The sequence below is a fragment of the Peromyscus leucopus genome, chromosome 1, assembly GCF_004664715.2.
Source record: "Peromyscus leucopus breed LL Stock chromosome 1, UCI_PerLeu_2.1, whole genome shotgun sequence".
In the NCBI taxonomy this organism is placed as follows: Eukaryota; Metazoa; Chordata; class Mammalia; order Rodentia; family Cricetidae; genus Peromyscus; species Peromyscus leucopus.
The window spans coordinates 49,507,357-49,534,933 of NC_051063.1; the positions used below are offsets into that span (position 1 = coordinate 49,507,357).

At 50.7% G+C, this 27,577-nt stretch overlaps 1 protein-coding gene across 6 annotated transcripts; it reads right to left on the minus strand.

Annotated features, from left to right (window-relative positions):
- Nucleotides 1-814: 814 nt before the first annotated feature.
- Nucleotides 815-27,170, minus strand: Hps1 (HPS1 biogenesis of lysosomal organelles complex 3 subunit 1). 6 transcript variants are annotated; one of them, XM_037207021.1, is made up of 20 exons: nucleotides 27,077-27,170; nucleotides 25,668-25,752; nucleotides 25,249-25,365; nucleotides 17,687-17,824; nucleotides 17,318-17,460; nucleotides 16,338-16,446; nucleotides 13,788-13,948; nucleotides 13,384-13,501; nucleotides 12,781-12,879; nucleotides 12,553-12,622; nucleotides 10,303-10,373; nucleotides 9,008-9,175; nucleotides 8,719-8,913; nucleotides 7,501-7,592; nucleotides 6,994-7,128; nucleotides 6,846-6,911; nucleotides 5,757-5,901; nucleotides 3,343-3,456; nucleotides 1,919-2,001; nucleotides 815-1,455 (listed from the first exon to the last, which is right to left on the minus strand). In XM_037207021.1, the coding sequence occupies exons 3-20, from the start codon at nucleotides 25,363-25,365 to the stop codon at nucleotides 1,293-1,295; spliced, it is 2,187 nt and encodes a 728-aa protein (XP_037062916.1). In that variant the 5' UTR covers nucleotides 25,668-25,752; nucleotides 27,077-27,170; the 3' UTR covers nucleotides 815-1,292. The 6 variants fall into 6 exon arrangements, with proteins under 6 accessions (XP_037062916.1, XP_037062921.1, XP_037062911.1 ...); XM_037207026.1 differs by having other exon boundaries at nucleotides 10,303-10,352; nucleotides 25,249-25,409; XM_037207016.1 differs by having other exon boundaries at nucleotides 25,249-25,409.
- Nucleotides 27,171-27,577: the final 407 nt, after the last annotated feature.

The window sequence follows — 27,577 nt, forward strand, 5'->3', positions numbered from 1 at the left end:
CCACTCCTCAGGAGTCAGTCCGCCGCAGGAGAAGGGCACCGGAAGTGGAGAGTGCTGCACTCTGAGCTGGGCAACCTAGTGTGGCAGTGAGAGGCGGCCGGAAGTGAGACCTGATAAGAAGACCGACTGGGGGAGGGGCCGTGGCTAGCTAATAAAGACTGTGAACTTCCAAGATGGCTGACTTCCACCTCACCCTTCCGTCCTGAGACAAATTCCTGGCAGCTTAAAACAAAAGCCTGGCTAGGCTTTTTCTCTGCCAGTAGGGCCCACCTGCCTGTGGACCATGACAAGGTCAAGGTCAGACTAAGCTTGTTCACCCCAAAGATGTGGATCTCTCAGCTTCCCTGTCCTGTTTTTGCCCAAACTGACCAAGCCTAAATTGGCAGAGCCCCCCCTCAAATACCTTTAAACCCCTAGCCCTTTGGTTTCCTGAGGCCCCCCCCCCCAACTGCTTTGCAGTGTCTTTTCTCTGTGTGACTTGCTGGGGGCATGCTTCTTGGTCCAAGGGAAGCAGGGCTGTACCCCAACATTCTGGTGGCCCCTGGTCCTTGTATCTATCCTGAAGTAGGTACCTCTTGGTTAGAAGGGAGGGCTGTACCCCTAGGAAGTTCTCTGGGTATACTGCTTTTCTGGGGAGCTTTAAATAGGCGCAGAGCCCTGTCTTCATGGTGGCCAAGTGAATCCGAATCTCTGGGCACAGATCTCAGAACCACTGGCCCAGGGCAGGGGAGAGCAGGCTTGGGCAGCCTTATGGAGGGACTTGTGGGGGATTCTCAATGTCACCAGAGAGGCAAGAAAGACAGACACATATGGCTTGGATAATGACAAGAACCAACATTTATTGAGCACCTACTGTTTTCTCCTGACCACCCTGAGAGGTAAGGTATTACCGTGCAAACATGAAGAAACAGGATTCTCCCAGAGTTGGAGGGGGAGGTAGCCAAGCTGGAATGCTGGCCAGCAGTAAGAAGCAGCTACCCCATTCAGAATGGTAGGAAGAGGGCGATATCACACAGCCTGAATACTCAAGACTCCTTTCTGCTCTCCTGGGCACCCAGAGAGGCAGCTCTCCAGGGAAGCTGCTGCCATCTCTGACCTCACAGTGCTGGAGGCCCACAGAAGCATGGCATCCCCTTCCCTTCAGAGAAGGCTTGCTCATTAGCCCATGTGGAGGAGTCAGCGGTGGCCTGTGAGAGACCCAGGGCTGCTGGGGATGGCGGGAGGAAGCCTAGCTGTGGGGAATGCCTGCAAGCAAGGTTGGCTGGAGATCAGGCAGAGGACAGCACCCTCGCCTAGGGCAGGGTCACCCGGGAGGCCTCCCCCAGGCGCCGGGCTAGCTGGCTGGCCTGCTGCACCAGCAGGTCAGTGGGGATGACGGACAGGTGCAAGGTCAGTAGCTCATAGCAGCGGATGGGTTCCGAGGGGCGGCTCTTGCTGTAGTAGCGCAGGAGTTTCCTGCAGGAGATAGGGTGGGGCTCAGGCAAGGCCAGGGGGGATTCCTGGCCACATGAGCCTCAAATGCCCACCCCACAGTTCTCAGAGAATGACCCAGGCTGTGGCATCACCTATTGCTCCTAAGTTCCAGCTCAATCTAGGGACACAGTCCCTTTCTTGGGCTCTCTATCCTTGAACAGTGGTGTTTTAGCTAATGTGTGTGTGTGTGTGTGTGTGTGTGTATTATTAGTAGTAGTTAGTGGGGGGGGGTACTGAGGTCTTCCCGTGCTGCAGCTGAGACTGCCAGCAGCGGGACACTAGGGACTTGGGCGTGCTTCTGGGGCTTCCCCTATCCATGCGAGATTCGCCCCAGCTTTGTGTTATCAAGGCAGCTGCTCACTCTTGGAAAGGCTACTCCCCGGGCACTGGAGCCCTCGCCACCAACCCCTGGGGCACACGGGGGTCCAGGGCGGGTCAGCGTCACCTGTAGTAGTCACCTCCCAGCACTCCAATGGGGACTGAGTCATCTGAGAGGACAGGCACCTCCATCATCTGCAGTTTGTAGCCCTGAGGGAGGAGGCAGGCAGTCTTAGGACAGGAGGGAGGGAGCAGAGGGTAGGTTCCAGGGAGATGTGTGAGGTGGAGTCCTGGCAGGGCCCGGCTGTGTGCCTTATCTCTGTGTGTGCCCCATGTTGGGGGACAGCGTGTGTACCCCCTTTTTACCTTGCTTCCTTGCCTGGGAGGTAGACACAGCCTCCCAGGGGGAGCTGGGTTACTGAGGAGCTCAGAAAAGCCCAGGAGAGGGACATGGGGGTTGGGGTTGTTCCAGGGTCTTGAGAAGCAAAGGATTCTCAAAAGACCCCAAGTCTCTGTTTTGAAAGAAGTGGGGATTCTTGGGGCAGGACAAGGTGGGGGAGAGACGTAAGATCTGTAAAGCATGTGTGCGGTGTCAGGCACAATTCTGGTCCCTTCAGAGTCTCCCAGCAGGGGCTCAGGTGGCACCACGGGACCTGCCCCATAGGGAGACGCCTCAGCAGTGTTCAGGGACCCTGTGTGGCCTGTCGCAGTCAGTGATCAAAACTTGGTCTCCCACAGCTCCGTGGTACCCCACTGCCCCACAGGGCCACTCTAGTCACCAAATCCTTGTCCTTGAAGCTCTGGCCCTTGGAGGGCACTTAGGAAGACCAGGAGCTTGAGGGGCAGGGCAGCAAACCTTGGGCTTCAGCTCCATCATTTGAGTTTTGTGGACCTAGCCATCCCCATCTGTAAAATGGGCCAACAAAACCTATCCCAACCATTCCCCTGAGTTGTGAGGGACTGATGAAGAAACTACATTGCACTATGGTAAGGTTGGGTTGTCACCCTCAGTGAGCGGAGAGAAGAGAGCAAGAGCCAGGAAGGGTACAGGAGCAGGACAAGAGGCCCTGAGGGAGGGAAGCGTGATCCTTGGACAATTAGCAGTAAGCGAGAGGGAAGCATTAAGAAAGAGGAGAGGAAAGGGGGCGGGGAAGGCTGAGGCAGTGGATTGGAATGACCTTGTGGTACTGGGGGTGGTACTGCACAGGCTGCTGGGAGCAAACCTTCGGCAGGCTGGTCAACAGCCTTGAACCTGGGTCTTCCCAGAGAGCGGGGGCCATGGTGCAGCCTTCTTTGCACACACAGGGACAGTACTGAAGTAGCAGAGCTGAAGCTACTGTCAGGGCAAAATGCCTTCTCAGAACAGGGAGCATCTCCCATCGTCCGCTCACATCTACCTGGACAGTCCCACACCCCTGCGCGGTGCTTACCTGCTCCTCACCAGGGACAAGAAGAGACAGACAGATGGAGAGCGCAGAAGAAAGCTATCCGAGGGTTCAGAGCAGCAGACAGCTCTCAGGACCGTCCCGCCCAGAGACTGGGCACACCCACCATGTCATTCTCGAACCACAGGAAGTAGGAGCAGCGGAAGTCCCCTTCCTGGAACAGCAGCGTGGTGCAGCCCTTCTGCAGGTACCTGCGTGCCAGCCGCACCAGAGCCCAGACCTGGGGAGGAGGAGATTGCTTAGCACCACTCTCACGGCCAAAGGGAGAGCACAGAGCGGAGGGGTTCCTGGGCGTCCAGGGCTTCTCAGAGGCAGGACGCTCTCTGGGCTCAGAGTAGTGGGAGCAAACCATACAGGATGGATGCCAGAAGGGCTCCCCCTCCAGCTGCTGTGGGGATAAAATACACGTGGAAGTGCTTCCTGCAACTTTACTATACACACGACCCAGAACAAAGACCTGAAGGTTGTGAATAAACCCACTTGGCCGGTCTGCAGGACTGCGAGGCAATGGTACTGGCGCCGTGCCAGAGGCCCGGGGAAGCACACCTACATGGCAGTGAACTCTGAGCTGTGGCATCACCTGCTTCAGGGGTCGGGCCGAATGGAGGCTCACTATAGGGTGGCTATAAACAGCGGCCCCGAGGGACTTCCCGCTTTAGGCCCCTTCCTGGGAATGCTCTGCCTAAAGCAGGTATTGATGATGCCTAGGTTGCCTAAGGGCAGCCTGAGGGAAGGTCTCCTCGACTAGACTTGCCCACATCCCATGCCAGGGCTGGGAAATGACCCACTCTGTCAAAAGCCTCAGTGGAAGGGATGTGGGATTTACTTCGTGCTTGACCATAATGTACTATCTAATTAAATCTGCAACAGACACAGGAGCCGGCTCCAAGCTCCAGGAACACAACCTGACAACACAGATAGATAACTTTAATAACATCCCTCCCACCTGACTTTGCACTCGCATTTCTGGGGATCCTACTGAGGACACCCAGGGATGAGGACTTAGGCGAACGCACAGGTGTGTCCACAAATCATTTCTAACAGCGACAGTCTGGAGACAATCTAAAGGTTCGCTCAGCAGGGGACGGCTTTGTGAATTACGCTACATCGGCATGGTGGGCCGTCATGGGGCTGCTAAAGATGTAAAGAGTTAACGGCGGGATGCGACGCACCTGACACAATGTGGATGAGAATGTGTCACTCAGCCCTGTGCTCGCAGAGGGGGCAGCACTGGGATGGACCTTAAGGAAGGATTGAGGGATGATGGGCTTGCGTCCCGCTGCCCGGGCAGGATGCGGAGGGAGGGAAGAGGTGGTAGGCGAGGAAGGTGGTGGTGCTGTGCCCAGCAGGCTCAGCCCCTGCTCTGCCCCGGCTACGAGAGGTCACCTGTGCTTGGTGACCTGTGCCCTTTACACTAATATTACGTGGAAAACAGTAGCATCTCCGCAACAGATGTTGGAATTAAAGAAGACCTGAAACGTAACTAAACCACGCCAAGGCCACACGGCGAGCAAGAACAGAGCTGGCCTTCCACCATCTAGCTTATTGTACCTATCATGACACACTTTATGTGGACAAAATAAAAATACAGCATTTTAGAAATGGCAGAGGTGTCCCTTTCCTTCAAAAAGAAAACTACCAGTCTGTCATGAAGAAGCGTCAGTTAAATTAGAAGAACAGAGACAGGTGCTTCTTGAGCAGAAATCACCCAGTTGTACACTTGGCTGGGCTGTGGGTGTAGCTCGGGGGCAGAGTGCTGGCTCACTTCCATATCCAGCATGACAAAGCTGAAGAAATCAAGTTCTGTCGTAGGATAGTTGTACACTGTGTGAAGGTGTACTGCTGTGATTGGTGTAATAGAAAGCTGAATGGCCAATGGCTAGACAGGAGGTATAGGTGGGATTTCTGGGGAGAGAAGGGAAGAGGAGGAGGAATCGAGGCACCTGGGAGATGCCAGGAGACACAGGAAGGAAACAGGAGGTGTTAGAGAGGTAATGTCTGCCACATGATAGAAAGTAGATTAGTATAAATGGGTTCATTTAAGCTGTAAGAGCTAGTTAGGAGCAAAGCCTAAGCTATAGGCCGAGCTTTCGTAATTAATAAATCTCCATGTCGTTATTTGAGAGTAGGTGGGACAGAGAAAGACTCGTCACCAATTCTGATGCCCAAATTGGTTGACCCTGATGTTCTTTCCAGTTTGGCCAATTCAAAAGACCCTGGATGAGCATTCACTTATGCTGGACGCTGACCTGGTTCCAGCACTGTGGATGCCAGGCACACCAAAATACACCAGGAGCGGCTGCTGATGTGCCCGGAGGATCTCTGGGTCTGGAGGATAAGCTGCTGAGCTCATGGCAGATGTAATTAGGCACACAGGTCACGGCGGATGAGCACAGCAGTGCTACGCTAGAAGCGATTAGCGTCTCAGAGACCAGAGTGGTCTATTTCTCCTGGGTCGGGGTCAGGCCTCGGTGTACCCTGACAAGCAGCAAGGAGCACCTGCACCAGAGGACCAGTTACCTTGGCTTTGACGAAGGCAGCCAGGGGCCCCTTGCCCAACTCGGAAGACATCTTCTTGCTGCTGCTGAGAGAAGGGGCCACCATCTGCCCAGTGGTACGGTCCACATAGATGAAGTGGACCAGGCCTGGGAAGTCCTCCAGGTAGGTGAAGGCCTGAGTTAAGGGACTTAAAAGCCAGCAACAGTGGGGGTGCCTCTGCCCTGGTCATGGGGTTCTAGATTTACACAGACGGGGCTTAGGGGACCGCTTCTGCCTCCACCAAGGCCCAGGGATCTGATTTTCCCTCAGCTCTCTCCCCCTCCCCGTACCCAGTCTTAAGATCCTTGGCACCTGCACGTTTAATATAATCTGCACTCTTTGGGAAGGACGATGGTGTATTCACAGCTGGTCATTCCAGCAACAACACACACCTTGAGGCTGGTGTGTAAACAGAGTCACTTAGCTGATGAATGAGCCCGACGGACTGCCCACCCCTCACCATGCTCCTCTTCTTCACCTGAGGAGTTGGAAGCATCACAGCTGGGAGGGAACAGACTCCCATGGGACGGCAGTGGCTTATGGCTAAGGGGCCTTGTGGCTTCCTGTCACCTTCCTGCTTAAGACCCAAGTCCCAGAGACTGAGCTCAGAAACGTGGGAGGTTTTAAACAGAAAAGCTGCTTCAACCCCCCGCCCCGTCCCCCACCGCCCCAAACCAGTGTAAATAAAACTAGTTCCTAAAACTAGTTCCTATAACGCACAGATGCGTGTCTTGGAAACAGGGACACACATCCATGGTGGGCGTTCCCAGTGCCTTTACCTGCCACAGCACTGTGACCATCCATGGAGGTCTCAGAGCAAGCAGACCACCATGGCCCTCATGGACTAGGATTGCCATTTTGCTGGATGGACAACATGGACAGAAAGGTCCTCGAAGACGTCTAAGACAACTCTGGAACAGCAGGAATTCTGAATTTTCAGCTGTGGGCTATTGTTATAGATGGGCACATGGGACACCGTGGCAGAAGAACGCACATGTCTAGCTCCCCCTGGGGCCTTGCGCCCTGGGGACTCCGGGCTTTCTTGGGCTAGCTGAGCCAGGCAGAGGATATGACACCAGGGTGACGTTCCTCTGGCTCTTCACCAACAGGAAGTCCTTCCAGTCCAGAAGCCGCTCCCTGGAGAGGGAGGGAAACTGGCAGATGAGTTTCTGTGCAAAGGCCTGCCCGCCCCCTGCTCATGCATGCCACCCTCGCTTACCTCATGAGTTTCTGGGCTTGCTCCTGCAGGTGCTGGGGCAGGTGAGGGCCTCCCCTGCTGGGGGCAGTGGCCAGGAAGCTGAGCTGGTAGATGGTACACAGCTGTCTCTTCAGCCTTCCACAGGCCTGGAGCAGCCTGGGCCAGGACACCGAGGGAAAGACACACAGGGCCTCTGGCCACACCCCCCCATGCACTGGGAAGGCAGCTGCCTGGCTTTCCCTAGGGGTGTTCTTTGCCACACAGCATCTCCTTGAACCACATTGTTTTGCTAATATGTGGGACTGTGACTGGCCTTAGGTGGTGGTACCTGCTCAGTGCTGCATCCAGGTACAGCCCAGGCCTCAGTGCTTGGCGTTAGGTTCTCATGTTCCTGGCCTTCATTCCCCTCCAACCTCCCATGGTCTGGCCCTAGCTCCCTGGGACTCCCTCTCTGTCATTTGCAAATCTTCAAATACTGCAGCAACTCCCCCTGAACAACTCCCCTTCACCCCAAGTGTGGCTACTCACTCCCAGGATGATCCTGCTTCACTTCTAGAGAAGGCCTTGGTCTTAAACTCCAGCCAGGAGCTCTGTAAAGAAGGTATGTTCCAGGCTGTGTTCTGCAGGGAGGTCAAGGGAGACTCCGTCTACACCCTGACCCTCCAGGAACCCTCCTGTCCTCCTGCCGCCAAATCTGGCCTTCCCGGCAGTCACTTAGCAGGGCATGATGTAAAGAGCAAGTGGAGGTCACGTGGCCTTGATGGGCACAGACATTTACCCATCAGAGGGACTAAGTGAGTCTCTCAAGGGAACACAGCAAGCTAGGGGACCAAAGAGAAGCGGCTGATGCAGGTGGCCTGGGGATGGGTTGGGATAGCCTCAAGGGGATTCTGGCTGGTGCTCCCCAAAGTGAGAAGTCAGCATTGTAACAGCTGTGCCACCACAGTGCCCAGGGCATCCTGCCGGCAAGCCACCGCGGTGCCCAGTGCATCCTGGATACCGTGCTGCCCGCCGACAAGCCCACACCGCACCGCGGTGCCCAGGGCATCCTGCCGACAAGCCACCACGGTGCCCAGAGCATCCGGGATACCCTGCTGCCCGCCGACAAGCCACCACGGTGCCCAGGGCATCCTGCCGACAAGCCAGGGCTCCGGTTACTTGCTCTCTCCCTGCTAACCCTTCTGCCCCTTTCAGACAACACATATTCCAGCTCCTCACACAGACTCGGGCAGAGCCAGCTACAGCAGAGGCCCCAAGCTGTCAGTGAGCCTTCTGTTCTAGAACTCTGCCACTTGGAGGAGGTCTTGATGGGAGCCTGTGGTGGCCTGGCCACTGATTTCCCTACATGCTCAGTGCGTGGTCTCAGTCTCCACCCAGCTCTACTCTCCATGAGGCCAGCTGGGAGAGTGCCCGTGATGGGCAGGGTCTAGCGTCACTGCTCATGGGCTGGCTACTCTTGGCTACATCATGGTTATCTAAGCAAGCCTGTGTCCTGTCTAAAGCACTGGAGTCACACTTTGAGTTCTGCTAAATTCCTATAAAGAGGTTCTGACAATGTGAAGTCCAGCTATTCGTTTGTTTGTTTGTTTGTTTTTATCATTTAATAAGGACAACTAGGGCCATAGACTGAGACAAACATGGACGGGAACCAGAGCTGTGTGCCCCTCATCTACCGGGGATGAACTGGGCCCCCTGCCAGCTCCGCCTCTTCTCCAAAGCTGGGTGCATGCAGTATCCGGGTCCTACCTGAATCTCTTGTTCAATTCTTGATAAACTTGTCCGATTCTTGATAAACTTGTCCATCTTGTGGCGCAAATCTCCAACAAAGGGCTGGGACCGCAGGGCACTTACAGGCTCCTGACCCTCCTTCAGCTTTTTCTCCAGGAGGGAGAAACCGTCCAGCAGTTGGTACAGGACCAGGGCCAGCCATGTGTTGGAACTCTGCCAGGAAGAGTGGATGCCAGGGTGGAATGGGGTACCCAGGGAGAGGCCAGGCAGGCCCCGAAAGCTCTAGGGTGGGACAGCGGCTCTGTACCTTGGTCAGCAGCACCATGTTGATGCCCGGCCACAGGGGCAGGTAGTACATGGTGTGGGGCACTAAGGGACAGTAGCTTTCTTTCACATTGGCATCCAGGAAGATCCTTCTGGGGCTGGAAGGTTCTGGGGAGTGTGGCGCCAGCCCCTGCAGGGTGTCCTCAGCCATCTGTGGAGGAGGAAGACCTGTCAGTCTGGTGGAAGAAGAAAGGCCCAGGTTCTCCTACAACTTGGACCCCTCACCCATGGCTTCCGTTCCTTGCCCAACCTCTAAGTCACAAGGAGCAAACATGTTTAGCTCCCAACCCTGCCCTGAGGTCTCCATGCTGCTGAGGCTGCCCTAGCAGCTCCCATTCTCTCTGCTATCTGCCTCTTGGCTTCTGCTGGGCTGTTCTGTCCAATCAGGACTGGATGCCATGACGGGCAGTGGGGGTGGGGGGTGCGGGAGCTGGGTGGGTAGTCAAGGGCCATCTGAAGAGACGCAGAGCCGGGTGGGAGAAACTTGTTAAATGCTTGACGTTTCAGTCACCCTCAGAACATTCCAACGGCCCTCCACACTGGGGAAACTGAGGCATAAAATGACTATATGAACAGGACTCCAGCCTGCATGCACATGAAATCTTTTAGCAAGAAAAATTAGAGAATTAAAGAAATCATGAGAGACAGCACAAACATTTCTCTGTAAGGAGGTCAGTCTAGTTATTGACAACAATAAAAAGTGGGAGCCATATGCTGATCGTTCTGGGTCTTGCTGAATAAATAGAAACACGTGCGTGGATGGACTCTCCAACGCCCTCACAAGCTGCAATGTTGAAGGGATCTGTGTGGACAGGAAAATGCTAGGAAAAAGGAGAAGGAAGCAGAGTAGACTCCAAGTGTGAACAAGAAAAATGCATACAGTACGCATACACATGTTCCTGCAGTGTGTGCACGAGTGCACGTGCGTGTGCAAAATAACAGTTAGAAGGCAGCACCTAAAACATTTTTCACCTTTGAGGGTGGGACCGAGTTATCGATACTCAGTCCCTTCCATGTTTGACTACTGTTATTTCTCATATCTAAATAGAAGACAGATATCTAAACTTTAATGTTTCAGTATCAGCCCTTCAGCTGGGCTTTCACTTCCCCGTGGGGGCGGTCACCTACACTGCTCTCCCCAGCCCTGCTTCCCTGCTGAGCTGCGCTGGAGCCCCAGGAGACAGTGGTGCGGCTGCGGCTGGTGGAGTTCCCCAGAAGGGAAACCCCAGCCCTCGGCATCTCAGAGCAGCGGTGCCCAGGGGGACACAGGAGACTCACCGGAAGAACTTCGGTGGGTGGGGTGCCACCATCCAGCCAGAGGATGCTACCTGTCACAAATGGGAGCGGAACTGTGGAAATACTACAAGAGTGTAAATGACCCCACGGCCCCATCTCCCACTCCCGCAGCTTAGGGGGGTCTGGATCGCTGACAGTTCAAGCCATTTGAACACTGGGTATGGCAGGCTGTTTCCTGTGGCTGTAGCACCAGAAAGCCATTCCCTCAGAGTTCTCCAGTGCCAGCCCAACTCTGCATTTCCAGGGTTAAATTAGTGTGTGTGTGTGTGTGGGGGGGGGGCAGAAGCTTCCTGCTGGGAACTAAGCCTGTGGTAGGTATCTGGACACAGGGTGGGTGGTGGGGTGGTGGTGGTGGGTGGGTAGGTGGGGTGGCACATTCCTCAGACCCTCCCTTGCCCCCCAATCCCCTCCTTGTTTCTGCTCTCTATTCCTTCAGGTTGCCCTACACAGACAGCCAGCATTTCCCCCTTCAGTTATTCACACACCAAGCTTGCTGAGCGCCATTGTGTGCTGGGGATTGAGCCTGATTTCCCTCCTATGGGGCTCACCAGCCTATTGAAGCCACTATATGTTTGAAATATTACATGTTTGTAATATTATCCTTTCTTGCACTTCATTGCAAATAACCCTCATTTATAAGCAGTCACCCCGGGCGCCCCCCCCCCCCCCCCCCGCCATCTCTGCTTCAGAGCTATGCATAATGCTCTGGCATGGACGAACTCCCAGTTTACAAATGACTTGTACTGCAGTCATCCATTTGTAAATCAGGTGTTTGAAACCTAGGGACGCACTTGCTCCATTTGTATGCTGGGAGTTCCGTGCATGTCAGAACATGATGATCAGCACTGAGGCATACAAACCTAGCCACCCAGAAAGGGGGGGTGGTAGTGGTGCAGGGGAGGGTCGTGATAGACAGGGAAAGAATTCTAAGGTAGTATGTCATGAAGGCCAAGGTCACGCAAAGCCTACAATCATACCTTGAGTCATGGGCTATTTAGTAAAGCTGAAGGTGGCTAGGAACCCTCCGCCCAGAAAAAAAGCTCAAGCATATGAATTCTGTAATCTCTGGGTCTCCCAGGTGCCCTGAAGCCCAGTCCAGACCTAACTAAGGCTCCTAAGGACACCTAACTCAGTGTGCTCAACTTCAGCCATATATGAAAATCACTTGGAGTCCTTTGTAAGAAAACCCTGCACAGCTCGGCCTAATTAAGTCAGAACCTCGCACAAGCTCGGCTTAGGTGGTTTGTGAAGATGCCCAGGGCAGTCCAGCTGGAGGTGGGGATAGAATCACTGTTCCAGCCCAGTGCACACCACAGGTTCCCTTCCAGGCACACAGGGCTCACCTGTACCCAGGTCTGAGGACTGCCTCAGCTGTGCTGAAGCTGGCTAGAGATGCTAAGTGCAGCTAGGGCTGAGGGCCACTGGTCTAGAGAAGGCACACAGCAAACTCTTATAAGAAGAGTCCTGAATGTGTCTTTTCCACAAAGCCGGCCTTCTGTCAGTTGGGTGAGCCACAGGGTCCCGCCTTTTATCCTAAGAGCTTGGTTCTTTCCTGGTGATGGCGACAGCCTGGCTTTTGGCTTTTATCCTCCTCTAAGCAAGACTGTGTATTCAGAGGTCAATTTGATTATTAATAGTGTTAATAGTACATTTTTACTACTTACTCATGGATCTTGGAAAAACAGGTTAAAAAAAACAAAAAACAAACAAACAAACAAAAAAAACACTGGCCCTGTGGTGGTGGCGGCGGTGGCGCATGCCTTAATCCCAGTACTTGGGAGGCAGAGGCAGGCAGCTCTTTGTGAGTTTGAGGCCAGCCTGGGCTACAGAGTGAGTTCCAGGACAGGCTCCAAAGCTGCACGGAGAAACCCTGTCTAGAAAAAAACTAAAAACACTGAAGCTGAATGTGCTTGAACCCAAGTGGACTATTGTTTAATTTTACTTACTAACTTAAATATTAATTATAATGAAGACAGAGGAGGCAGACAGAACTCACACATGCAGTTGTAAGTGAAGTACATAGAGCTTTGGGGATCATCTGCACGATCTTAGCAGTGTTTGAACTCAGGCTGGGGTTCACAGGGAGGCCCTGCTGACCGAGCTAAGCAATGGCTGAGTTTGTGCTTAGCCCTATCCGAAGGAACGAGGGGAGACTGATCCCCAAAACACATTCTCTAGAATGCAGACTGGCTTCTGCCCCATGATGCCACCCATCCACGCCATGGGCTTCACCTGAGCTCTGCTCGCCTGGGGAAGGAGCAGGCGTGAAGTACTCCTCAGGGAGGGAGATGCTGTCTGTGTCCTGGGAAAGAAGACATCACATTAGATGAGGGCCAAAGGCCAGGTGGCTTCTTCCAACTGCTTCAGCTGGGCCTGCTCTCGGAGGGAAAGTTGGAAAGGCCTGGCCTGGACTGAGACAAGATGGGGCTGCCCTCTTTCCTCCCAGCACCCAGCACATACCGTCTCCTCAGAATTCCTGGTGGGGCCCGAGGTGCTCTGGCTCCTAGCCTGCTGCATTGGGATGTTCTGGCTGCTCAGGGGTCTCCTCTGAGGGAAAGGCTGTGAGAAGTCCAGGGTAATGCAGTCAGTGAGGTTGATCTGGCTGCTCCCACAGCCCTGACTCTCAGTTCTTTACAGAGCCCTCCTCTCTACCCTGCTCTAGGAGCTAGCCTGGGGACATGGCCCTCTAGCTGTCCAGGGTGATCTCAGCCTGGAAATTCTGATGTGTTGGTATCTGAACCAGCACAACCTGGGACCACTCATGAATGATAATATGATGCCAGGCACTGTTAGGCACTACATGGCCTGTCTCCTTTACCTTAGATTCCTGCATAAGTGACACCACCATGTTCCCAGCATCCCCACTGCACAGGTAAGGGACTCCAGGCTCTAAGATGGCAAGCTCTCGTGTGCTCAGCTCACACAGCTAAGTGGAAAATCCAAGTATCAAACCAGGACCAACTGCTCAGATCTACACAACCCTCTAGACTACCCATTCCATAATTCTTCCATCTTAGAGTCGGAGGACAAATGCCCCTGGTGCTCCTCGTGCCGCCCTGAGACCTGAGGGCTGTCGTTCTCGTTCTCGTCCTCCTCTGCGGTGCCTTGGGTGGGCTGGAGGTCCTGAACCAGAAGGATAAGTGCCAGAAGATCTGCCGGGCGCAGGGTGCTTGCACCGTGGCTGCAGAGACAGGGCAGGGCAGCCTGTGAGCATGCAACCTCAATCTTGCTGGATATACAAGGTCTAAAGACTAGTCTATCAATTGTTAAAATCAAAGGTGTATAAAAAAACAAAAATTATCACTAGGGAGGCTCCGGGGACCAGCAATAGACTCTGAGCGTTGGTTAGAACCAACCCCAAGAAGGAAGGGGGCTGAGGTTTGAGACCTGAGCCTGGGACAGGCTGTCAAGGTCCTGCAGACAAGGATCAGGAAGGGCTTTGGCTGAGGCCGGGCCCTCAGGGTTACCTGGAGTAGAAAGCCAGCAGTTTGCAGTGCACAAGCAGGAAGGCGTGCTGGGCCTCCTCACTGCCCCGCTCAGGGCTGGAGTTGACAGCCTGAACCACGTGTCGCTCGAGCGTCTCGATGCTCAGTTCACAGAGCTGGGGGTGAATCAGCCGCTCCACTGCCTAGCCAGGGATTGGCAGCGAAGGAAAGCACGTCAGTCTGTCAGCCTGTACGGGACGGTACATTCCCTTAGCCCACAGGACGCTTAATGCTAGACGCCGGGTATGGGAAGTTGGGGGACTAAGAGGGCCAAGGTCAAGCCTGTCTGGGTCCAGGCTCTAGTGGAGGCAAACAATGCAGAGGAAACACGGAAAATCAACTGCAGTGTGTGCCAAGCAGGAACACACGATACTGAACTAGAGAGGAGTAGCTGAGACCCACTGGAACAGAGTGTTCAAAGAAATGTCCCTGAGGAGATGACCTTTAAACTAATATAGAAGGGACCAGACAGCCTGCCAGACAGAGCAGAGAAGAAGCAAAAGGCATGAGGTATACAGACGGTCTGGAGAAGTACGGTCCAAATGAAGTAGAAGGCAAACCTATGAACAGTTAAACCATTCCTCAGGGCCGGCAAGATGGCTCAGTAGATAAATGTCCTCGCCAAGCCTGACAACCCGCGTGTGGCCTCTGGGAGCCTCACGGTGGGAGGGCAGAACTGACTCCTACTAGCTGCTCTGACCTTCACTGGCATTAGATGGCACCCGTGCACCCGCCCACACCCACCCATCCATCCTCACACACAAAATAAACCAATGTAAAAAAGTGAAAAGATTTCCACAAAGTATTACTGGCATAATATAAATGATAACGTATAATGACATATAATGACAGATCCATTGTATTGCTATCAAAGCTTGGTTACATTACATACCCAGCAGAGCTGAGTCTGGACCAGCTGCATCTCAGATGCTCAAAAGCTACAAGCACATTATGCAGAGCTAGACACAAGAGTTCCAGGGACTGACAGATGGCCTATGTCACCGCTGTATAGTGACAGAAGCCTGTTAGGAAGGCGCGTCAAGATGGACAGAGCCTCCAGGGTCCTGCGGGCTTGGGGGCGGAGGGTTGGGATTTCATCTTAACTGCACCAGGCCTCTTTCTGCAGCAGCCTTTCCTGGCGCCCAAGAGAGAGCTGGCCACCCATCCTCTGTACTGCCACAGATTTGGATGGAGAAGGTAATACGGCACCAGGCCATATTTGGACTGCATGTACACCTGGTTTCCTCTTAAGAGCAGGGATTATCTTTAGACACCACAGTCCGGCCCATCTTCCGGCACACAGTAGGTCCATTTCTTGGCAGAGCGAATGAGCAGGGCTCTGAGAATGAATGCTTTCAGATCCATTCCCAGTTTATAAACTCTCTTCAGCCACGTCTCACCTGCTCATGGCCTGAATTGCTTCGCCAATCAGCTTTCACGTCTACACTGCCTGCTAGAGTTCTTTTTTAAATCTGCTGGCCATTTTGAATCTTTTATTATTTCTATTTGTGGTGTTACTTTTCATATCTTTAATTTTTAAAAAAGATTTATTTATTTATTATGTATATAGTGCTCTGTCTGCATGCCAGAAGAGGGCACCAGATCTCATTACAGGTGGTTGTGACCATTGTTGCTGGGAATTGAACTCAGGATCTCTGGAAGAGCAGCCAGTGCTCTAAACCTCTGAGCCATCTCTCTAGCCCCACCTTTAAAAGGTTTATTTTGTTTTTTTTTAATCTAGTAATTCCAACTCCTTGGTATCCAAACCTGTTGGTAATTGATTGCCTGATGTCTTGACTCTCACTTATGGTGGCTTATTTTCTTGTATATCTGACTATCTTAAACTGTGAGCACATTTTACACATACACACACACACACACACACACACACACACACACACACACACACACGCACAGACATACACACATAGACACACAAACAGAGACAGAGACAGACAGAGGCAGAGGCAGAGACAGACAGACAGACACACCCTCTAATTTAGTGGTTTTCAAAGAATGAGATTGCAGAATATCACTGGGCACTTGTTAGAGCTGAAACTCCGCTGAACAAGACTCTGTGTGGATGAGGACTACCTTGCCCTTAATGAGCCCACCTGCTCACTCTAACGAATGCCATGAGTGAGACCCACAGAGGGACCCTGTGTTTGTCCTCAAGGGAGTGGAGTAGATGACAGACCAAAGCCACCTGCCTCACTTGCTGTTTCTGTTCACTGCTTTCCACTCTAGTTTAAGGTCAATGTAGTTCCTCCCTGGGATGAAGGAGGTCAAAGAGGCCATTTTCAGAGGGTTCTGTGATTTATAGTGAGCCCCAAATATTGCCCTCAAACTCTCACCCAGAAGCGAGTTGCTCACTATGGGAAGAGTACCTAGCCTACTGCATGGGCAGAGAGAAACAGGACAATTGGGAGAATTTCGGGGTTCACCTGTCCTCCTGCCCATCATGGTCTTGCAGCTGGACACCCCCAGTGACCTAACAACCCTGAGGCCTGACACCGTTAAGGCCCCAGTCACCTCCACAGCAAAGCTCTGCTCCTGTTCCCGCAGGTGGCTGTAGGTCCCCAGCAGCCTCTGAAAGTGCTTCCACACCCGGGCACGCTGTTCCAGGTCAGGGGGACGAAGCCTGGGGAAGAATCAGGGAGAGCAGGGGTCAGTGGAAAGCTGGTCATCTCCAGACCCGATCCAAGGACCCTGCCTGTCCCAGGTCAGCATCAGATACCTAAGTGGTCAGGCCAACAGTGCACAGAGAGGCTGTGAGCTTGGGCAGGGAGCCAGGCAAGAAGGCACCTGCATTTCCTAGGCTTCTCATCTCCACAGGGCTTGGTAAACAGACAACCTGGCCCAAAATCAGGGTTAAACTCGGGGTACTAGCCAGCACTACCAAGCACCCATGGCTGTAACTACAGTCTGTGTCACTGATACCACGGCCATGAGGGCTAAAATATCCCTGAAAACAATGCCAGCAGACCTAGCAATGCCTCAGCGATGAACATGTGCTCACATCCCTTCAAAATCAGGACACAGCATCTCAAACCACGTGACCTTCCCATTCATGTTAGTGAGTCAGACAATCCTGATTCTTTCTCCTTTGGGTCCACATCTCAACCCACCCTTCTCCATGGTCCTTTCTTGCTCATGTATGCTGTGAAGTATGGCGCCATTCTCAGCCACTGAGGCTCTTCGTATAGGCCCAGTATGTCACAAGGTTGGGGGGACTGCATATTTTTCTGTAGCGAGTTCAAATGGCTGCTCTGAGATGTCAGAAGGGATATGCTAATACCCCTTGTAATGACAGAGTACTGATGCTGGGAAGCCCTGGGCTGCGAGAGCTGGATGCTGCCACTAACCAGCGAGGTGGTGCTGGGGAGGTCTAAATTCTCTGCCCCGTTTCCCCATCTGCAAAATGAAATCAGAGCAGATGGTCTCCAAGGCCCTTCTGAGCTCTGCTTCTATGGCCTGACTCAGCAGAAGAACTGATGAGGCCAATGACTCACTCCTTCCGGATGAGCTGGCCGTCCACAGTCACCAGCCCGAAGTGCACCTCGAACAGGTACTTGAGCACGCACAGCTTCCTCCGGAGGTCCCCCTCGCTCTCACTGTGATCTCCATTGATGGCGATGAACAGGCACTCTCCAAACTGTGGACAGTCACGTAGCGTCAGTTGGTCCCCTGGGAGCTCCCTTTGCCTTCCGGGTCTCAGAGGATAATTAAGGGGAGGGTGAGGCCCAGGGGACTCTACTAAGCTGCAGTTTCTGCCTTCTAAAGAGCTGTACAGTCCAAGGTAAGAAAGTGGCATCGGGGCTCCCAAGGACGGACAGGAGTGGACTGTGGGTGCACTGAGAGCTGCAGGGTCGTATCCTTACCAGATGCAGGACGCAGAGGTGGTTGTCATTTTCTGTGGAGAAGCTGGTGTATGTGTCTGAGAGCTTCTCCAGCATCGTCATGGAGGAGATGATGATCGGGGCCAGCAGGGTGCTGAGCTGGTCCTCCAGTGCAGGGAGCTGCAGGAGAGGGAGAACAGGGGTGTCTGACATTTTCGACCCTGGTATGATGTCTACAAACAAAGAGGGACACATCCATAGCTTGGACAAGTCTGAAAGTGTGCCAGATACTGGGGACAAAGGAACAAGGCCTTACAGGAAGAGACCCACAGGTTAGACCTGCCTGAGGGGCCGCAACAGCCCTGATGGGGAAGGCAGGAGGAGAGACTGCTCCAGACCTTGTGTGGTGCCTAGGAGGCTGGGCTCACCCCAGTGACTGCGTGGCTCAGGGTCCAAACCCAGAAGGAAACATTCAAGTAGGTGTGTCTGACCGCATTCACAGGCCACGTGCACCCAAAGAGAGGTTATGAGCGCAGCCCAACACAAACCCACAGATTTGCTTAAAACATGAGGGGAGTTTGGGTGACTTTTTTTCTTCTGTAACTCAACTGAATGGTTTTCAAGCACGACCTTTGCAGATACTCCTGCAGATACGCTGTTAGGAGGCTGGACAAACCTGCAAGAACTTGAGCCGTATTTTCCCCCATCAAATGCTTGAAGCATTTAACTGAGAACTCAGGGACCCCAAGGAAGTCTCTTAGACATAGCAAAGTCTATGCCATCTGTAGACATGGACGACTTCAGGGACTTTATCCCAAGAAAACAAATATGTGTGCACAAGAGCATTCACAACAGCAACATGCAATTTCAAACAACTGGGAAAACAGAGAAATGTCCAATCCTAGAGAAATAGTTAAATAAGTAACACATCTAAACCACAGTTTCTTAGAATGGAGGTCACAATACGACACAGGTTTGACTAACTAAATAAAGGGTTTGCAAAATATTTGGTAATGGTAATAAGGTTCTGAATGTACAACCATGAAAAACTAATACGAAATAGAAAGTATAAAGGATCAGAGGAAGCACTGGTCCTAACACACCAGTGTGCTCTGCTTCTCACACCACTGTATCACAAAGCACCGATGAACATGGCCTTTAAACACCCCACTTCAGATTTGAGACTATGTTATGGATTTTAGACTTTTTACACCAGTCTTCTGTTTTTATAGAAATATAATGATTTACTCATGGAAAACAAAGACTTAATATTTCTTATTGCCATTCCTGTGCATATAATAAATTAGTGTATCTCAAACCATATTGTGTTAGAATTTTTGATTTAAAAAAAGATATTTGAGTGATTGACTTTAATTTCATAAAAATAACTTGATAAATTTTGATTTGGGTGTAGGCAGAATTATAAAAAATTAGAAATGGCAGAATAATAGAAGTACTTCTATTATTTTGTGCCAATGTTTAGGTGAAGTGCTGTTCTCAGAATCAACAATTATAAAGTCACAATATCAATCAGCTCAGAAATATTGAAGATGGTTCATGTGCTACAATACCAAACAGTATGGAAAAGTTATTGTGTGTGTGTGTGTGTGTGTGTGTGTGTGTGTGTGCGTGCGCGTGCGCGCACGTGCATGCACGCATGTGCGTGAGCCAGTACACGTGCAGGTGCCTGCAGAGGTTAAAGAGGGCACCAGACACCCCAGAGCTGGAAGTACAAGTGGATGTGAGCCGCCACTGAGGGTGCTGGACCTGAGCTCAGGTCTCTAAGGCAGCAGTAAATGCTCTCAACACCGGGCCATGTCTCCAGCCCCAGGTTTCAGTCTTTTGTAAAAGCAAACAAGTACACCATGCCATTAGTGTTTTATGTGGCTTTCCTCTTTCGTTAATGAATTTAAATGTATACAAATGAATTGTTCAAAAAAAATTTTTTAAGGATGTATTATCAGCAAGCGCCTGGTTCCACATCTATTTTACACCTATATGTCAGGGACCATGGAAAACTTTCTGCGGTGAAAAGAAGTTACAGTTAGAAAGTTTATGAGGTTCTTAACTAAGTGATGAAAAATCCATCTAGCTACTTAAAATATTATTGTTTCAATGACACAGGAAATTCCTCTGACACAGTGTATACGCTAAAAGGATGTGAATGCTCTATATTTTAAAATGCATAGAAAAAGACAAAGTATTGAAAAGCACGAAGAAACCCAACACCATTCAAGATATTACTTCTGGATAAAGAAATTATGAATGACCCCCCTCCCCCGTTGTTCCCTAACAAGCACGTGTTCACGTGGACAGACTCTTCTTCCTCATTCCCACTCCTTCTCCACCCTTCCAGAAGAAGGGAACAGTCGATACCAGAGTCTGTGAAAGCCTGACAAAGACTCCAATTCCACCCTTGGTGCTGGGGGGAAGAGAAGGGAGGAAATGCTGGCCTTGCTGATTCCACAAGACTCCAAAGCTCCTCGCAGGAAGAGTGCTGAAATACACGAAGAGCTGAGGAACCCCTCACCTCGCAAACAGAACCAAGCTACTCGCTGGCTGGTGAGTAGCAGTGGCTCAGAGCAGGACCAGGCACTTTCCTGTCAACCTTCCCATCGTTCAGGAGCCGGGTCTGTGTGCCAGGTGGGCTGCCCACCCTGTCACGGCAGGCCACAGCCTGGTCAGTTCTGACTGCTGGTAGAGAGCGGCCTGCACTCACGGGGATGACTCAGCCTACAGTCCACTGTTCATGGTGCCTTCCTGGATCCTACGTTCCCGAGAGCAGAAACTACATTGCCATACTTGCTGCTGTACTCGTACTTGAGGCCAGCAAACTTCAGGCTCACAGTGTTTGGTAAACGACTGCACCCTAACACAGGTAGGAACACACGCTTGCAATTTATTCAAATTCTATTGTTTTCTTTAACTGTCACAAATTATACTGAAAGTCATTAAAAAAAAAAAATCCAGACTGAGTGCAGTAACTCATCTACAGGTAGTAGCTTCCTTCCTTCCTTCCTTTCCTTCTTCCTTCCTTCCTTCCTTCCTTCCTTCCTTCCTTTCTTTCTTCCTTCCTTTTCTTGGTTTTTTTGAGACAGGGTTTCTCTGTGTAGTTTTGGTGCCTGTCCTGGATCTTGCTCTGTAGACCAGGCTGGCCTCGAACTCACAGAGTTCTGCCTGGCTCTGCCTCCTGAGTGCTGGGATTAAAGGTGTGCACCACCGCTGCCCGGCAGTAGTAACTTTTTCTACTGAGAATATTTTGTGGTGAAAGAAGACCAAAAAATTTCAATATACAGAGTATAAAGGAATATTCTTATATATTACTTGATAAATTATAGAGTGTGGAAACGGTTTTGAATGGCTTTTAACTCATTTTTATTTCTAGAAATAATTGAATCAAATAGTTGGATAAAGGGATAAAGCTCAAGCACAAATGAATGTTCCCCACAGTGACAGCTATCTAGGAGATATACATATATGTATGTGTGTGTGTGTATGTATATGTGTGTATATGTTTATACATATGTATATAAATATCTTTATATATTTAGAGAAATAGTTTAATGATGATACTTTTATTCATCTATTTGGATATAATGGTACCATTAAGAATTATGCTTTGGGGTTCATTTAACAAAATGCAAAAATGATTTCATATAATGAAGTGAAAAAAATCAAGAAATAAAACTGTAAATGTGGTGTGACCCCCCACTATATAAAAGATAAAGCCCCAAAGCAGGGATGTCAAGGAGCTAATGGAGCCAGGTGGCTGGATTATGAGTTATTTAAAACTACCCTGCGCTCTCAGGTTCCCTGTAATAACGCCCGCTATCCCACAGAAACTCAGTATGGCATGCACACAGACAGAACTTGAGGACGTGTTCCTTTACACTAGCTGTTTAGGAACTGAAAATGTGGGACTTTGTTCTCGTACCAGGTTTTAATTAGGAGAAAGAACTGAAATATTTCTTATAAATTCTTAAAGATTAGAAGCTAAAGATTAGATATGTTGATTTTTAAAAATGGAAGTGTTAAAGAGATGGGCCTGGTTTTTAATTTAGAAAATCATCCGAATGTCCATGATCTCCCAAATTTTGTTTTCTCTTAACCAAGGACAATGGCATCAGTGGCTGATGGTGAGGATGATGTGGCCAGCGAAGCGGGTAAGTTCAGCCAGGCGTTAGTCTCACCCCTGGATCTGGGGAGCAGGTAGATTGTGCTGCCAGGAAATGCAAGAATGACTTGATCATTGCAACACTAATAAAAATAATTTAATCCAAAATTAACCCTGAAAAACGCAATACAAACTTGTGAAATATAGAATGGGAATTATATAAGATAATATGGCAGCCATTTCTGAGTGATACTAAATAATTATGTAAGAGAATTTGGCAACCATTTCTGAGTGATACTAAATAAAATGGATGTCCATATGCAGAAAAGCTTTCAGCCATACTTTACACTATATTCAAGTCTAAAAAGGGTCATTAGGTCTAATATAAAATCCAATAGAGGTTGTTGAGTTACCTAGTGAGATCTTGTCTGGGCAGAAATAGGGGCTGGAGGTGGTTTGGTAGATAAAGATGCTTGCTGCCAAGCCTGACGACCTGAATTTGATTGCCAAGATGGTAGAAAGAACTTTCCCAAGTTGTCCTCTGACCACCACATATGGGCTGTGGCATGTGCACACATTTGCATGCATGCATACAAATAAATAAAAGTTAAGCAACAATAAAAACAACAAAACTCCCAAACCAAAACAAACCCCAAACTATACAAATTCCAGAAGAAGATATGGGGAAAATTCTTCGTGATCTTCAGTTAGGCGAAGATTTCTTAGACATATGTCACCAAAAGCATGATCCATAATTGCAAAAATGGAAGACTGTGCTGTCAGAACTAAAAACGTGGCCCTTTGAAGGGACTCTTTTTTTGCCCCAAGCCTTTAAAAGAAGCTTTTATTTATTTTGCAGTATGTGCAAACAGGAAACACAACACAAGAAGCCAAGAACAAAGTCACTGAGTCACAAGCAGCTCAGCTTGACGTGTCCTTCTAGATCCTGCAAGTGTATGTGCATTTAGGGAACTGAGATTATACAGTATGTACCATGCTTTCCCCAACACTGTGAATATTCACCAACTAAAAACCCCACGCTACATGAGTATTTTGATAACCAAGAGTACACCATGCTATCTCAATCTGTCAGACAGAATTGTAATCCTGTCTTCCTTGGCAACAAAAATTTCATTGAAGACAAACATGGCAGCAGGCTTCTAGACAGAAGGACTGGCAGAGTTACAATTAAAATGCTGCATCTCTCAATGCTCAGCCGAGGAGGAAACACAAAGCCACAGACAGCAGAGTACAGCCTTCCTGCGTTTATCATCAGATCTATATACTAAAATATGAGGAAGGCGTGTTCCTGCTCAATAAACATATTCCTATGGAGTAGCTGAAGGTTACCTATGACAGGGCTTCTCAGGATGTCAGTCTCAACACAGCACAGCGCTGCAGATCTGGCCCTGAGAGCCTCTCTCTGCCCCTCCACAGTCAGCCTAGCAAATGAATGAACTCACACTGTCCAGACATGGCTTAACAACTGTATGTTCAAGAGGAGTCTGTTCTGTCAATCTGTCAAACTATCCTTTAAACCATATGCTCTCCTTTAGGACATTCATAAAGTTCAGATGTTGTGAAATGAACTTTGTGCAAAATAAACACAAGAAGTCTCTTCCCAGAAATGCACATATGGATTCCTGGACACAGTTGTAACTGTCTTCTAGATGTGGTGGTCCTAGCAGAGAGCTCTTTCCTCATCCATCCTCTTCTCTGCACAACTCCAGTTCAGGATGATTCTAGTGAGAGTATTACAAAGGTCACCCCCAGAAGACAGCCCTTTTTGAAGGCACTATTAAGAGCATGCGCAAACAAGCCATAGTCTGAGAGGAAATATTTGCAAAAGATCTAATAAAAGACATGTTCAAACTATGTAAGAAATTCTGAAAATTCAGTATGAACAACTTGAGAAAACTGATCTGTTGTGGGATATTTGTACACTGTGTGAAGATATATTGTGTGATTGGTTTAATAAAGAGCTCAATGGTCAATAGGTAGGCAGGAGGTATAGGTGGGACTTCTGGGCACAGAGAGAGGAAGGAGGAGATAATCAAGGCTCAGGGGAGATGCCAGGAGACAGAGAAGCAACAGGATGGACAGTGTGTGACAGAACATAGATTAATAGAAATGGGCCAATTCAAGTTATGAGCTAGTTAAAAAACAAGCCTAAGCTAAGGCCGAGCTTTCATAATTAATAACGTCTCTGTGTCGCTATTTGGGAGCTGGCAGACAGCCCGAAGCAAACTCTGATTAGATCAAATATGGGAAACAATATGGCAAAGTAGCACATGAAAAGCCTCCCAGAGTTATTAGTCACCAAAGGATGAAAAACGAAATATGGACTTCTAGCTGACATCTATTAAACTGTCTAAAATAAAAAAGAATGAATAGTAAGCATCAGCGAGGACCTGGAAAACAGCTGGTGAGATGTAAAATGGTAGATACTTCCTCTGTGGAGAGCTAGGGGTTTTCTTAAGGACTACAGGGCTCGGAGAGATGGCTCAGCCATTGTGAGCATTAGCTGTTCTGGCAGAGGATTTGGGTTCTATTTCCAGTACCCACATGACAATTCAGAATCATCTGTGACTCCAATTCTAGGTGATCTGATCCCCTCTTCTGGCCTCAGTGGGAAAAGCATGCACATGGTGCACAGATATACATGCAGGCAAAACACCCATACACATAAAACCAAAAACCAAATACATCCACAGAGTCCAAACCATGTAAAGATGTATGCTCACAGTCAATGTGTTTATGGTAATCAAAACCTGGAAACAAGCTCAATGTCCACCAAGAGGAGAAAGAAGGAAGGAATTGTGGCCTGTGATGTGGCTGAATGCTGCACAGAAAGGAGAGGACCCACAGGTGCTAAGATGGATGAAGACACAACAAAGAATCATGCTGAGTGAGGAGAGCCAGCCGAAACCAAACACAACACAAAGTGGAACCCACACACACTGTGTACGATGCTTCTGGGTAAGTCTACAAAACACAAACTCATCAGCACAGCGCTCACTGGTTCTTAGGGAGCAAAGGAAATAAAAGAGGGCTTGTAACTTTTGGGATGGCAGGCAGGTCAGTGATTGTGACTGAATCACAGATACAGACACATTAAATCGTATACTTTAAACAGGAAGACAATGGTTAGTCTAGTATACCTTAATAGAGCTGTTAAAAATGAATGCCTTATGTGAATGCCAAGCTTTTAGGGCTAAGGACCCGATATCAGGTTTCCCTGATGTGTGGCTAAAATTTACCTCCTTTCCCTCCCATTGGCCTAGACAGCTCTGGTGAGGTATGAAATTACAGTACTCAGAACATCAAAAGGCTGCCTCTGTTGGCCGGGTAGCCCAGCCCTCCTGCTGGCTAGGCACAGGCCCTGCCAAGCCCTCCTGCTGGCCAGGAGGAGGCCCTCCGGGTGCCTTGGGTGGCTTTGTGTGGCTCCTCTCCCACGGAGCTGTCTTGAGACAGCCCACGCTGCACTTACCTCCTCTTCCTCATTCTCCGACTGTCTGAACTTCAGCCTGAGGTTCTCCTCAAACTCCTCGTCTGTCCAGTAGAAGAGTACCTCCGCGCCCTCAGTGGCCACCAACACGCACTTCATCTTCCAGGAGAAGCAAGAGCAAAGGTCACACCTGTTGGTTCAGCCTGAGGAATGAGAAGACCCTCAGCCTGCTGGACATTCACTGAGCCCTCTGGGCATGCCAGCCGCCACCGAGAGAGCCATTCTGAGGTTGTTTTGTTACACCCTGACCAAGTAGCGACGTGAGGGTCGGGGTGGAAAGGGAAGGTGTACAGGGCCCACAGTGGTTCAGTCCACTATTTCCATTGTTTTCCACAGCCCTAAAGTGGGTGCGGCCCACCTTTCCATCCCCACCCCCACCCCAGAAGAGGAACATCATTTACCTCAGCAAGGCATACAGCAGGGCTTCCGAGGAGCTAGATTCTGACCAGTTCAGGGAAGAGCACAGCATCCTTGGTCCTGCAAAAGCTTAAGGCAGAGAGGGCATGAGAGCCTGCAGGAGCTCTGGTCTCCACCGCTGCCTGTTCCTGAGAGTGGACAAGCTGGGGAGGGGCTGAAAAGTCACAGGCTCCCCCATTTTAGGGACCATGAGCTTGGGGAGCCCTCTATGTGGAGCGAGTGTCGGCAACACTCTAGTTCCTACCTCCTCTGCTGCAGGAGAGGTCTTGTTCTATATACTCGGTGCCACTCAAACACGTGGTGTGGTCAGCAAACCCACCCTGAGCAGCCCTGGGGAGCTTGCTGTGAGCAGTGACCGGTTACCACACAGAAGGTATCCTGGGAAGGGGCCACAAACTAACAAAAAAAGCATCAGGGTTTGCTTCCAGTTTGGGCTTTCCTAGGCCACATTCAACACTGAGCCTCAAACTCTGCACTGGGAGACCAAGGAACAGATAGGGATCTGCATCTTCCTCCCAGGTATTCCCACCCGGTTACAGGGAGAGTCACCCAGACACAGTCAGATGCAACCTCAGCAGAGTAGGCTCAACTCAAGGACAAGAAATAACAGGAGAAACAAACTCACTCCGGAATCCTCCCTCTTTTGATAAAAGGCAAGAAGAATGTAACGTCAAAGAGGAAGGTTCGATCCTGGGGGTTCAGCATCTTTTGCAGTGAAACTCTGAGCCTGGCTGAACCACCCTCGGGCTTGGCCTTGATGGCAACTTCCTGGAAACACTGGCATGCTTCTTGGTGGGGATCAGGTTTTACTGCTTCGGTGATTATCTTCAAAGGTTGCTAACCTCGTGTTTTAAACTTTTGTTCTCCTTATATCTTGCTCTCAACAGAGGGAACTTGGAGGAGGGCCAACCTGAGAAAATCCCCTGTACCCGCTTTTACCACCCAGACCACAGCTCTCTCACTATCCCCAGCACACTGTCCCTGTGGCCTCTGTCCTGTCTACCACAGCCCAGTGAGAAGTGGGGGCGAGGGGTGGGGACTAGAGCCTGCGATGCCCCGATGCCCCCGATACCCCGGCAGGAACAGCTAGCCGGGGTGGAGTCTCGCCCCGCGCACTTAGCGCCGCGTCACGGCGGGGCTCCGCCCAAAGGCAGCTCACTTAGCATTCTTGCAAGGTCACCCTCAAATCCTCACGTCCCCTCCCCTACTTCCCGAATTTCACGGTGACCCGGGGGACTAAGGCCTGGCTTGTGGCGCCCGCTCTGAAAGAGCGTGAGACTGAGGCCGTTCCCGGGGACCCCCGGGCCTCTCCAAGCTGGGAGGGCTGGGCGGCGGAGGTGTCCACCGAGGGGCGACCCAGGGTGGCGCTAAGACACCCACAATGCCCACATACCAGATCCGCGGCTCTCAGCGTTCAGAGTGTAGCCAGCCCGCGGCTCGCTTCCGGGTGGGACCATGTGACCCAGCCACATGACCCGGGCCTTCTGTGTGGGTTCGAGCCCCGCCTCCGTCAGGCATTGCTCTGGCTTGACATTGCCCCTGCCCCGCAGGGCACTGCTCTTGCTGGTCACCGGTCTGGCAAGCTGCGGGTGCTGGGGTGTGGTCCCACGTTCCCCCTGGCATAAGGAGGGCTCCCACTGCCATTAGAGGCACCTGCTGTGTGCCCGTGACATTTCAGAGACCCTTCTGCTTGACTTAGCTAAAGCGACTCCCCCCCCCCCCCCCCCCCCGACACTTACAGAAGGTGCAACTGAGGCCCCAGAGAGAACAAACTTGCTGAAGAGGAGCCAAATAGAAGCAGAACCCAGGTTTCCTTGCACCTCTCCCGGGATCTTCCCAGCCTCTAGTTTTCTTGCTGAATTTGGTTGTGGGTGAAAGCTGCCCTTCTGTGGGT

Coding starts and splice junctions, on each gene's coding strand:
- Hps1 (XM_037207021.1), bottom strand. CDS start 25,365: ATGAAGTGCGTGTTGGTGGCCACTGAGGGCGCGGAGGTACTCTTCTAC. Junction 17,461..17,686: donor ACCTCTGCGTCCTGCATCTG/GTAAGGATACGA, acceptor GACTGTCCACAG/TTTGGAGAGTGCCTGTTCAT. Junction 9,176..10,302: donor CACCCACCGAAGTTCTTCCG/GTGAGTCTCCTG, acceptor CCTCCTCCACAG/ATGGCTGAGGACACCCTGCA.